This window comes from Triturus cristatus, chromosome 4_1 (genome assembly GCF_964204655.1).
Source record: "Triturus cristatus chromosome 4_1, aTriCri1.1, whole genome shotgun sequence".
Taxonomy (NCBI): Eukaryota; Metazoa; Chordata; class Amphibia; order Caudata; family Salamandridae; genus Triturus; species Triturus cristatus.
Genome location: NC_140585.1, coordinates 597445026 through 597458540, shown reverse-complemented (window position 1 = coordinate 597458540; position 13515 = coordinate 597445026). Strand labels below are relative to the sequence as shown.

Sequence of the window (13515 nt, the reverse complement as noted above, 5' to 3'; positions counted from 1 at the left end):
ATGCTAAGCATAGATCCCCAGTCACCCCAGTAGATCGAAGTCTGGAAATCAGAGCTACTTAAGTGGACACAGGCTGAATATGATGCCCTCAGGCAGTTGAAATAAAAGACATAGGCGTTTCATCGCAACAACGAGGTGGAACTCTTATCATATTGGAACATGCACCCAAGTCTGAAGATATGCTGCTATAAAGTCAAAAAGGCCACAACTACATCCTTCAAGATATTATGTACTGCTATTCAGCTAGCCCAGCACATAAACTGGACATCAGTACTTCCTGTCACATGAACTTCCTTGAGAAATAAAAGTGGCTGCTCTGCCGCTCTCCGAGATAATCACACATGTATTTATCTAACCCCAAAATGGATCTTCATGTTGAAGCCATCTTGCCCAACTGGCCACCACTCTTGTCTGCAGGATTTCTCCTTCATGTAAAGAGCATTGCAAAATGTAGTGACATTATACTGATTGTCTTGATATATAAGAATAATTATAATAATAAAAAAACTGAGTTATTACTGGAGGCTTCAGTAGATGAGCAGAAGATCAAGGAGCTGCAGACGTTGGAGGCACAGAAGAGAAATGCGGAGAAACAGATCTTCTAGTGACTGAGTAAAAGAGATGAATCCCAGTAGTGATCTCTTGTGACCTCTTGTGTAGGGGAATTAGCCTGTAGTACTGATAGCTTCCTTTTCTTTAAATGATGAAGGCATTCAAATTGCAGTTTGTAGTAAGCTGGCTCTGTATTTGGTATGGGTATACTGTGCACAGAGTCCAGGGGTTCCCCAAAAGTGTACAGGGCTCAATGTAAAACCCAAAGTGCTCTATTAGTTGTAGTGTGTGCGAGCAGCCTTAGGCCCAACAAAACTCAAAAAAGAGATCCACACCAATTTTCGAAAAATAAGCATTGTTTGTACTTAGTTTAAGACCAAGATCTAATCAATAAGTAAGTTTTTAGCTAAAAATACTTTTCACTTTCAAAAGTCGACCCTTTGTGAAATCTTTGAACAGTTCAATGTTATCTTATGGAGGAAAACAATAACGTGGTTACACAAGTAAGTACACAACTTGCAATTACAGTCTTCAGGCCCAATCACCGGGGAGGAGAGCTGAATACAACTAGGTGATGCCGCAGAGAGCGCACCTTGATGCAGGTTTGACTACAGGGGCTTTCCCTTTATTCCTCCTCCCATGGAGCACGTAGGTTGAAATTATTGGGGTTACAGAGAGCCCCCGGTAGTGGAGAGTGGCAAAGGTCACCCCACCTAGCGGTTTTCTCGCCACAAATTTGGTAAGAACAGAGCCCTTAATAATATAGGTCCTGATGAATGCCATGTACAGTTATAGGACACGAGGCAGAAACATGTTGACCCGATACGGTGAGGGGATAATACATTTCTCCGTATCACCGTCCACTGCTTTTTAATAACATACAGTTACCCTCTCCATTAAAAATTTAATTTAGCAACAGTAATGGCTTTTAAAATTTCACTTACTCACTCTGGGCCCCCACTTACTTTAGAAGTGCATCCCTGTCATCAGGTAAATGCCTGCCCTCTATCAAACAGAGTTTTTAGAGGGCGAGGACGGCCGATGATGAAGCATGACACCAGGTGGTGGGTGAGGCCAGTCCTTCACTTTTTGTGAGATGTCCACACTCACACTCGAACCTTGAGAACCTTCGGTCCCATTTTTATTTAACAAAAAGTATCAATACTGCACCACCTGCGGCACAGGGGGATCTAAGTGCAGAGGTCAAAATCGGAGTTCGGCCCAATGAGTTTCAATAGAAACTGGGGATGCTCAGAGCCACACTGCTTGTAGGTAAGTAGATCTGTTACAGGGGCCAAGCTTTGGGGGTTTGAGCAAGCCCAGGAGGATGCCACTAAGCAGTACCAAACATACACCACCTGCAGCACAGGCGCGGCCGGGTGCAGGGTGTAATGTTGGCATCGGGCACCCAATGCATTTCAATAGAGACGTTGCTTTTCACAAACAGGCTGCAGGCGGCGCACCAGAGGTTGCAGGAGGGAGAACAATGACAGCAGAGGTAAGTAGAGATGTAGGGGGTTGTACCATCAGTTCCGCTCACCAAGGCCCCCGGGGCTTCGGGTGCAGCATGCCTTTCGTCCTCGGATTCTTCTTTCTGAAGCAGGTTGCAGGCAGGAGGAGCCTCTGGATTCAAGCTGCAGGCGTCGTCGTGGAATCCAGGAGGGGTCAACCAACGCTGAACTTTAGGTCAGGATCGCCGTGGAGCCTGTTCTGCGTCGATGATTCACCTGGACACGGGCCAGGGGCGTCGGGTGCAGAGTGGGCAGGACTCACTCCGGAGGACACCAGAATCCCTTAGGTTGGATTTTTGGGGACAGAACCGCTGTCCTCTGGAGTGCTGGTCTTTTTCAAAGTTCAGGCAGTCTTCCTCAGGTTTCTGGAAGTCGCTGGCTGCAGGGCAGGTGTCGTTTTGGAAGCTGGAGACAGGCTGGTATGGCTGGGGCCAAGTCAGTAGTCTTCTTCAGGCTTCGCAGCACTGCGTCTTCTTCGTCCTTCTTAGGTCGCACGAAACTAATTTCTAGTTCTGGGGAGCCACCTAAATACTAAATTTAGGGGGTGGGATAGGGAAATAGCAGGTAGGGCCAATGAGCATCTTACCTGAGGTGACTACACCTGCTATTATGCCACCCTCCTGTGGGAGCGGACATAGACCTAATCCTGATTGGAGCTGTCCCCTTATCTTCAAGACAGAGGTGATTGAAAAGTGTGCTTAACATCTCCTCCTCCACCTACGGGGTGGAGTTGGCAAAGGTGGGCAAACCTAGCCTTTATATGTTTTCCAGTCGGTTTACCTGCCCAAAGTGGGGTGTACACCAGGGGTGTACACCAGGGGCTGCCATCTGCTGCTATCAGCAGAGTCTGGGCGGTTGCAAAAGCAGCAGGCCTTTAAAGCTTCCCTTCGAGCATCGGGCCCATCCTGCTGAAGGTGTGACACTTATGCCCAGGATGTGCATGGTCTCTGGTCCCAGAAGGCAGATGCTCTAAACCCAGGGGTCCAGAAACATGTTAGTGTGTGGCAGGCTGCCCAAAGCCAGTTACTGACCACACCAGGGTCAGTAGGCTCTCAGGGGGAACCTCTGAGGTGCCCTCTGAGTACATGGTTTAATAAATTGCACACTGGCATCAGGGTGGATTTATTACAAGAAGTGGTTTGGTATCAAACACTCCTGGTTTCATTGAAGCCATCATGGTGCTTGGGAACTCGAGTTGTTGAGTTTCCAGTGCATGGACTCCTTATGACTTCACTGGTACTTACAATATTTAAGAATTGGCTTAAGTATTGTAGGGGCATATATGCTCATGCAGATTATGCCCTCACCTGTGGTATAGTGCACACTGCCTTAGGGCTGTAAGGTCTGCTAGAGGGGTGGCTTACCTATACCTTTAGGGGTGCTGGCTGGCATGACACCCTGGCTGGGTGCCGTGTCGACTTTGTTGTTTTTCACCTCACAGGGGCATGCAAGATGCAAAGGCAGTGGCAAGGTCCTAGTGAGGGGGTCCCAGGGCACCCTCTCCAGCTCCCAGGCTCTAGTTACCCATGGTTTCACTTACTAGGGACTTACAGGTGGCAGAAGTACTAATTGGGTATATATTTTCAGGGAAGAAGCACTGGCACAGGGGACCTGGTTGGCAGGGACCCTTTGCACTACAATCGAAACCACATCAATGTCCAGGCAAAAAGTGGGGACTAACCATGTAAAAAGAGGCATTATCTCACAATGTTGAATCAATCTCCTCAGTGTGGATGCTTTCCTTGAATGAGAAAGCCAGCAGTCGCAATCAATGGTGATATTGATGGTGAATGGCGTCGTGTTGAACGTGGTTCTTCAACATTGACAAAAGCTTCGACACTGAACGGTGCTTAAACATCAAATGTCTCAGCAGGGTGCCAGCCTTAAACAGTGAGCAAGTTGCAACTGTACCCTTTCTTGACAGCAAGAATCTCTACCAGGAATGGCAGCTCATCTGTGCAGATACTTCTCTTTGACTTGACCTCTCAGGTTGTCCTTGAAGAGTGATGGAGTTGTGGCAGAAGGTCCCTCTTCTCCTCACCCTTCCGACCTCCCTGAAGCAGGGTCATGAAGCTTCTCTTGCTGGCCATGAAGCCTGGTATTTTTCCTGTCCTTTATTGTCTTTCCGGACGACTTCAGATAGTGACAAACAAGTTACTTACCTTCAGTAATACACTTTCTGATAGTTACTTCTAACCATAGATTTATTATCTTTTGAATATCCCCTAGGCATCAGATTGGATTCAGAAAAGTTTAAGTAGCATTCCTGAGCGCTGGTACGTAGCACTGTGGGACTCCGCGTTGTCATCATTCCACTGCAGAGGTGAAATGCAGAGTCACATGTAAGCCCACCTAAGTCTGTTTTCTAGGCTGTACGAACCCCCAGATGCAGAGCCCACCAACAGATTGGTTTGGACCAGTGTGCAGATTTCTAGACTTGGTACCATGTGAAGTGAAAAAGAGTCCAGCTCTCAGAACAGGGAGTATGCGAGGGTCATGAGGAATCTGCGGTTAGAAAATCTCTCTACCAGAAAAAGCGTTAACGAGCGTAAGTAACTTGCTCTCTTCCAACCACATGTTCCTCATCTTTTAAATAGATTCCAAAGCAGTACCTCCCAAGGAATGGGTCTGTGAACCGATTCATACTAAAAGTCCTATAGGACCGAATGGGCAAAGTGCTCTCCCACAGACCTGATTGTCCACACAATAGTGCTTGTGAACATATGGATCGAGGGACACCTCTGTTGCTGCGTGATAGATGTCCAGGAGAGGCACCCCACATGCCAGAAGATTGGTAGCAGCCTTGGCTCTGAGGTAAGTGGAACCAGATGGGGCCCTCTCTGACACCACAAGGCCCGAAAGCACGCCAGAGGGGCCGAGCCACTCAAATACATGGCGCATGGTTTTGTGAAATTCTTTTACCTGAGCGAGGGTCCCCTGAACTCCCGGAAAAGTTGGGAGTCTCGGTGTCTGCCCTGGCATCGACCACAAAAAACCATGCCTCCCACGCAGATGCTTCTTCGACTGGTTATGCTTCTTCCCCAAATGTCCTTATGAATTGGAATGGGAAGCGGGGGACTTGGTGCTATTGGAGCAGTCCCAGGAACTCCATCTCAATCAAGACCATGGTCGTCAAGAAGCTGCGCAACACCGCGTCGTCGCCTGCCTGGCCACTAGCAGCTTCAGGGACCACTGCCTCAATGCATTCGTTGCCATGGCCCGGCAGTCGAAGCACACCACAGGCACACGAGGTGTGGGTCTGTAACCGACATGGTGTGAAGACAGGCATCAGACGGTTCAAACACCATCTTCCTAAAAGACATCCTAGACACAACCAGGAGGAAGAATTCCTAGAGGAAAAAAAAGTAGTCGAGAAAATGTTGAATACATTCTGTCACAAACCAACAGAGGGGTATTTCTATCTCTGGATCAGCGGTAACTGGCGCAGAAAGAAACAAACTGACATCAGTACCCAGAGGTGGCACCTATACAGGTGACACAGATGACCCTTCTAGTGCCGATGCCACCGAGTGGAGCCGATCTGCATCATCTACCGGCGCACAAGGGTGATACAGTTGTTATCAATGTATATTTTATTATGCTCTATTCTTTACTGGATTTGTTTGGTCAAATCCTAATAAGAGTATTGATTGATTGAGTCGTCGTCTTGCTCTTTTATGTTGAGTTATGTTTGCAAATTTGTGGTGTGTAAGGGTTATTGTGCACTCTGCTTCACTCAACCCAATAATGGTCCACACCACGAAGCAAAGAAACGATTACCACTCGTTTTGGATTAAATGAATCCATACATACTTATCTGATAACTGCATTTTTATAAATCCTTGTTCACATTAACTGAGAGAACAAGGTCAACTGCCAACACCTCAAATTAATAATCATAAAAATATAATGGTTCAGCATGCTGGCATTTAAATTACATCAAGGTTGCAGCTTTAGATGAAGAAGGTTTTTGTCTTCAAAATATACTCACAATATCTAACCACTGGTGTACAGCTACACCCACTTGTGTTCCAAGGGGTTTCGTCAACACAAGCACATCTCCTGGAACCGCATTATCAGGCCTGGACAAAGAGAAGGAACACACATTAGCTTTAAGTGAAATGAAAAGAAAATCATTTGCTGGAGTTCCCCACCCACTAGCATCCTCCCAAAAATAACACAGAATAATTACACACTCAGACTTTTGCCTACCTTTAGTTAATGATTTACCATACAAATCTGCTGACGTCCTAAAACTTTTTATTAAAAGTATTCTACTACCAGATTTGAATGAAATTTAAAGTCCAAATACAATGATAACCATTTAGAAGAAGGATTGGAGAGAAAGAACTGTCTGAGAATGATCACAATTACCATTGTCAAAATATAGCAGAGGCCCTTAGCACCACCACCAATTTTAACAAAGAAATACACGCACTCTGAAAAACTAACATATCCCTCACAACTGACAGTTGACTGATGTGCTGATGTGCTGATTACAGAGAGCAACTGCTTTAATACACAGGTGTTTTAAATTGTCTCGTCAATAAGACACCAAACACTATCTAAGGTGTACAACAGGCTGGTAAATCGCCAATGGTGGTAAGGCACTGATGTCAGTATTTACTTATAAAGCCACTTTAACACAGCAACACAACACTGCAAGCAGCATCATGAGTCAGACAGGTGTGCCACACGTGCACAGTTCAAAAACTGTACGCAATCATTTGCCATGGCGTGTTAAATTTAAATGAATTAATTGAAATATTATCCTTCACTGCACTGCTACATTAACAATCTGAACGAGTGAAGGGAAATTACCAGTAGTAAACCTTAGCCTGCTTCCTGTCCTTCATATATATATTATAATCACAACAAAGAAACAGGCAGGCTGCATTTAGCAGGTTGTGGTCCAATAGATTTTAAACAATCACTGGCAAAGCTAATAGATCACACTCTTGGGTAGAAACATGTTACTATATATATATATATATATATATATATATATATATATATATATATATAATCTACTGGCGGTCGCCAGTAGATAGTTATAGTTAGGACCGTGTTTCCATAGGAAATCTGAAAATTCTATTTTGAATAACTTTGGCGCCGGATGACGAATCCTCGCGAAATTTTCAAAACTAATGGGGCGCTCCGCTCAGCTCCTACCCTCAAAGTCTCGGGGTGATTCGTCAAGCGGGGGCTGAGAAAAAAGGGGGGTCTCAAAACGCGTTTTCCCCATAGGACCTTTAGTCGAAGGTACAGCCCGAACGGCTGAACAGAATTACTTGAAATTTGGCAAAGAGGTCAGCCTTTTGCATATATGGTGTCAATCTGTTCAGTAGTTCCTGAGAAAATTGCAGTTATACCCACATAAATAACTATAGCCGCGCACGGTGCGCGCACCCTAACGTGCGCGAGCGTAATTCTGATTGGTGGTTTCATGTCAGTCAACGTTCGAATCGGTCGAAATCAGGAAGTGTCGGCCGCCATTTTGTTTGTTTTGTGTATGACAGGGAAAAAGAAAGGTGGAGAACGTGAAAAGGGGGCAGGGTAGAGAGTTCCTGACCCCCTAGCCTTTGTCAGGGGGTCCCTGAAGGACCCCGAAGGCAGAAAAATCATTTTTCTTTTTTTAAATCGCGGGGTGAAAAACCTTAAAAAAAAAAAAAAAAAAATGTTAAACAAGCCATTCCATATTACAGGATACAGTCAATCTATAACTATATACATAGGTAGTTTATTGTAAAATAAATATATAAAAAATATAATAATACATACATAACTTAGCATTTAAAAAACCTTGCAAATTCACTTAAAAAACCATAGGTTTCACACGTTATAGTTAGCTGGACATTTCACTCATAAAAAACCATTGAAATTTCCCCGTTATAGTTAGTTCAGATAACTATAACTAGCGCGACCGCCACTCTATCACAAGGATGATGTCATGAGTGATGCCACTAACCATGTCATGAGTGATGTAATATGTGAAGTCATGAGCAGTGGATTGAGGGCACGTGAGTTATAGTTATCTGAACTAACTATAACGGGGGAATTTCAATGGTTTTTTACGAGTGAAATGTCCAGCTAACTATAACATGTGTGAAACCTATGGTTTTTAAGTGTTTATATATATATATATATATATATATATATATATATATATACACACACACACTACACATCAGAGCCCCTTCCGGACAGCTGGCACCCGTGGAAAGTGGCGTACACGCCAGCGGAGCATGCTGGCAGCCTCCAATCTCAAAATTACGTGCGCTCTCAGGCTTCAAGACAAAACTTCCAAGTATAAATGCAACCAGGTTTTATTCCATAATGGAATAAAACCTGGTTGCATTTAAAATGGAATAAAACCTGGTTGCATTTATACTTGGAAGTTTTGTCTTGAAGCCTGAGAGCGCACACAATTTTGGAATTTTGAAAATATATATATATGTAAACGCTCATTCCGTTAGTTAATTTCCAATTACAATACAAAATTGCACTAAGAGTTCTCAAAACTAAAGTGTGAGCTACTGGGGTTTCCAATGTTTGTATGGTACAAGTGAGCTGAGTTGCATTAAGATGTCTGGGTGAGTTCTTGTTGCAGGATGGTGTTCCTAATGGGGCACGCCCGAGAGCTCTGAAGCGGATGCTGAAGGTAGTATGAGCCAGTGGGTCTAAACATTGCTAAGATTATATGCACATTCAATCCTTGGCTTCCCTCCAGTGTACATAATGCAATGATTACACATGTACCATGTGTTTAGGAAGGTAGGATCCTTCTTGCATGGTTACCCCCACTTTTTGCCTGGTATCAATGTGCTTTTTTACCTAGTCTGCTGGGATCCTACTAATCAGGACCCCAGAAACTGTGCTCTCTCCTCAAAATTGGTTCTGGTAAGTACTTTGGTACCTCCAGAATTGGCTAATGGTGTACCCTTATAAGTCCCTAGTATATGGTACGAAGGTACCCAGGGCACAGGTACACCAGGGGTCTCCCATTGGCTGCAGCATGTGTTGTGCCACCCATGGGAGTCGACTTAAACTGCGACTACAGGCCTGCCATTGTAGCCTGTGTGAGTTGGTGCTTGTACCTCTCACAAAAGATAGGTTTCCTTATATGTTAGGTCACTGCACTTAAAACTTATAAGTCAGACTCTTCAGTCCTGAGGGCAGGCTGCTTGGTTAGAAGCGTGAGGGTGTCCCTGCATGAGCAGGACACCACTACAAACCCCAGAGTCGATTCTTCAGGCTTCGTAATTGCAGACAGCAATTGTAAGACATATAGTGGTCATCAGTCATTACAAGATGTTTAACTATATATTTGCTGCACCAAACCCAGCCATGTATGGTATCAAACATGTTGGAATCATATCACAACACCGATTCCAGTTTTGGAAGTATGATCCCATGTACTGCAGCCTCCCCCCCAACCCCCCTCCCGACTGTACTCCCTGTAATAGCCTTTCAGGGCCTGCAAGCAAGCTAGGGCTGCTGCCGACTACAGGCCCAATTCTGCCCTCTTGCTGCTGAGCCAAGCATGGGCAGAGAGAGGTAGAACAATAGGTTTCCTGTCACAGGGAGTTGTGACCCCCTCCCAGGCAGGACTTCGTGTATTTGGCTGGGGTAGGGACACCTGCCAAGTACCACCAGATTGCTTTGAAGGGCACATTTGGTACCCTCCATGCACACTACAGTTTGAACCAGTTCAGGACACGGGAGTATCCTCCCCTCTGTCGAGCCCCTCCTCTGGGAGGGACCCTCCGAGAGGTATCCCAACCCTTTCGCAAGGATTTTTAAGGGCTCCCCTGTGGGTGGGTCCTCAAATTCGTCGTGGGACCAGACTCAACACGAAAATGAGGTCACTCTTCAATCGTCTAGAAACTTGGACTTCGTCAGACTTCGACTGGAAGTGAGACTGCACCTAGGAAGACTCCTGCTGCTCCTGATCTTGCTGTTCTACAAGTCTTCTATGTCATCTGTGTCTGTGCTTTATCCAGGTTCTCCAAAAGGCCTGTGGGCATCAAGGACACCCGAAGAAATCTCCCTTGGAGTGAAGGAGTCACTCCCCTGCATTTGCAGGCATGGCAACTAAGCTGACCAGTCTGCTGCTTCTGACGTCCCACAGACATCCCGAGCCTCAGCAACACAGCTGGCGGTTTTGTGGCTCCCTAGAGGCCTGACCGTTTTTCTTTTAATTTGGAGGACAATATCCATTGTTGGGGCTGCTGGGACCGGACCCCTGTGCACAGCGTCAGCTTGCCGTTGCCAAAGCTTGTTTGCTCTGCACTCGAGATATCTGCACCAGAAGCTCGTGGCACAAGTTGAAGTAGTTACATCAATAAGGACATTGTTCCAAGTTGGAGGTGAAACAATATTAGTGACCACGTACTCAACGGGGAAAGTAGAAGAATAATAGAGAGGGGGAAAGAGAGAGGAAGAAAGAGAGACAGTGTAGAAGGGAGGAAGAAGTGGAGGGGAGGGAGAGGTGAAGGTGAAAAGAGGCAGAGAGAACTATCCCCAGTATCAAGGATCCAATCCCGAAGGGGAGGACTCAGTGTAGCCTCTTGTTTGCCCTCACACACCCCGAAGGATGTCTTGCTCCATCATCAGGCTTTTTATTGCTCCTCGTCGGGCCGGCGCTGCAATGCCCGATGGTCCCCCTAAGGGTCTCTTTTGCGGAGATCTTTTAAAGAGAAAAAGCCGATAGGCGAGTGCGAGTGTGTGGGATAAAACGGGGGTAAGAAGGAAAGGATCCAAGAAACAGGTGGTTACATGCGTGCAAAGTTAGTGAATAAAATTACCTAGGGGTGTCCAAATACGCTTTTTTAATGTTGCGGGACCCCTGGTAAAATAAAAAGACCAGAAGGTCAGGGAGTCACTAGTGGCCGCAAGGTGCTTATGTGACTCAGAAAAAGGTTGACATGTTTCACGCCTGCTTTGCCTATAAAGGTCAGTGGCGTTTCTTCAGGACCTAACTATGTGAAAGGATATGCACGGTATATACGGGGGTTCCAGGGATTGGGAAGGTAACCCGCGTCAGTAAGAGGGTGTGTTTGGTTCAAAACTGCGGGGTGCAATGACCTAATTGTGAGAAAGTGGCTCTGTATATACTGTTCCCTAATAGGTACAGGGTGTACAGAGTCCACAGTCCCCCAGAGGCTGATAGAGGTCAAAGTTAGGTATGACCTTACTCTCAAAAGTGGTAGCTTGGTCGAGCAGTAAGGCAGTACCAGAGGACAGTGTAAAGCATTTATTGTACACACTCAGTCAGCAAATGGTTTCACACACTCAATAACTGAACTCTAGGCCAATGATTTGTATATATAAAATATATGCTTGTTTTATTTTTAGAACCACAAAGGGGGTAAAAATATACTTTCTCAGAATGAGAGGTTGAATATAAATACTTTTGTTTTAAGTAATAAATTTGTGTAAACAGTCACAGTTGGTTGCAATAAACAATCCTATTTCCTAAACATAACAATGCATTGAGCTCAATGGTAAATTCAGGTTATTTGTAATAAATTACTTTTCAGATTACTTTTGGAATTCCAGGTCTGGCTCCTAGAACCAGCCTGGGGTCAGTATTCAGAATCAAGTGATGAAAGTCGACTTAATAACTGTAATGATTTTTAAATAATATTTAGCTATTTCAAAAGTTAGCACTTAGAAAATATTTCACAGAAAACATTCAATGGATCTCTATGGCAAGAAATTCAAATTGCAGGTAGAGTACTTTATCGTTACTTTAGTAATCCAGGACTGGGTGCCTAGACCCAGGACTGGGGTCCTTATCAAAAGCAGGTAAGTAATTTCGTTTGCAGAAATGGTACGATTTTAAAAGAATATTTCAAATTTGCAAAAGTAGACACTTAGAAGAAATTTCACAGAAAAGCAGACAATGGTTTCCTATGGGAGAAAAATGAGTTAGAGGTAAGTATAGTTGTGAACACTTTTCAGGGTCAGGGCTGGGCACCAAGATCCAGCACTGGGAGCTCACCTAGGAGCAGGTGAGTAAATTCGTTTTTGTCACTTGGCTGATTTTTGGTGAATTTTTGCAGTTTTGAAAAGTTCACACTTAGAAGATTTTTGAAGAAAAAGCCAGTCAATGTTACCCTACGAGGAAAATGAAGTTAGCGGTTTAAGGGTAAGTACTCGACTGGTAGTGTTGAAATTCCGGGCATGGACTCAGGGGTCCCCCAGTGTCAGGTAGGTACAGTTGGTTCACCCTCAGCGGTTTCAGGACGGCCGGGTGCAGAGAGAGTTGGGCCCAATGTTATCCTATGAGGGATAGGGGGGCCTTGGTTGGTGGCTGCTGTCTGGCAAGCCACGCGGCTGTGGGAGCTGGGCTCCTGGTCACTTACTCAGGGCAAGTGGGGAAGTAGGTTAGTGTAGAGAGGGCACTGCCAGGGCCACTCGGGCGGCTGGGTGCAGGGTGCTTTTGAGCCTTAGGGCGCTCAATGGAAATCAATGGGAATGTTCCGGTTTGGAAAGAGGCTGCAGGCTCGGGGACGAGGATGTTTCAGGTGCCACCACCACTTCGAGAGGTAAGTTGGGTAGTTGTAGGTTAGGTGGGTACCCCGGGATTGGGCACAGGGGGTCGCAGGGCGCCGGGTGCAGGGGTGCCTTTTGACGTCGGGAATCTTACCCTCTGGTTGATCGCGGCTGGGGTGGCACTTGGTTCTGAGGCTGCAGGCTTCTTCCGGGATGTCGAGGGGGGTCCTTGGGTGCCGGACTCTGGGTCACAGTCGCCGTGGGGTCGTCCTCTGGGTCTTTGTCCACTCCGGCACTGGCCAGGCTTGGCTGGTGCAGAGTGTGTTGGGTCCGCGGTCCCGGGCTGGTGCCAGGGATAGCAAATAGGTTTCTTGAGTAGAGCCTCTACTCGTGGGAGTCCCAGGGGCTTAGAGCTAAAAGGTAGCCAGGTCCTCCGGGGTTGGTGAGGTTGCTGGCCACGAGGGATGCCGCGCTGGTGCAGGTTCGAGAGTCGACAGGCCGGTAGGGCTGGGGCCAAAGCAGTTGGTGTCTTCTTCTCTTTTTAGCAGCTGCAGGGCAGGTCTTTGTTCTTCTTGCTCTTCTTGTCGTTTTCTATCTGGAATCTCCGGAAGGAAGGTTCAGGGTGCCCCTAAATACTAGATTTAGGGGCGTTACAGGTAGGTGAAGGCCAGGGACCAATGGGTCCTTGTCCTGGGGTGGGTACACCCCCTATCCTGCCTCTCTCCTGTGGGAGGGGGGCAGTAGCCTAATCCTGATAGGGTAGGGCCTCCCATCTTCAAGATGGCGAGAGCCCGGAGATGTGCTTCACCTCGCCTCCCCCACCTGAGGGGTGGGGTGGGCAGGCTGGCACATCCCCTGTCCTTGTATGGGGTTTCCGGCCAAGCTTCCCGCCAGAGTGGGGGGTTGCAGTGGCCTGGGGAAACTCCAAATGGCGGCATGCCTTTGAAGCTTC

The 13515-nt window shown here is 46.3% G+C and overlaps 1 protein-coding gene across 4 annotated transcripts in view; it reads right to left on the bottom strand.

Moving 5' to 3' along the window:
• SEPHS1 (selenophosphate synthetase 1) overlaps window positions 1-13515 on the bottom strand; it is a 326681-nt gene that overhangs the window by 130972 nt on the left and 182194 nt on the right. For all 4 annotated transcript variants that reach the window (XM_085652954.1, XM_085652953.1, XM_085652955.1 and 1 more), the window contains exon 6: window positions 6055-6145. In XM_085652954.1, coding sequence (XP_085509080.1) covers window positions 6055-6145 — 91 coding nt within the window. The remainder of the gene's footprint in view (window positions 1-6054; window positions 6146-13515) is intronic.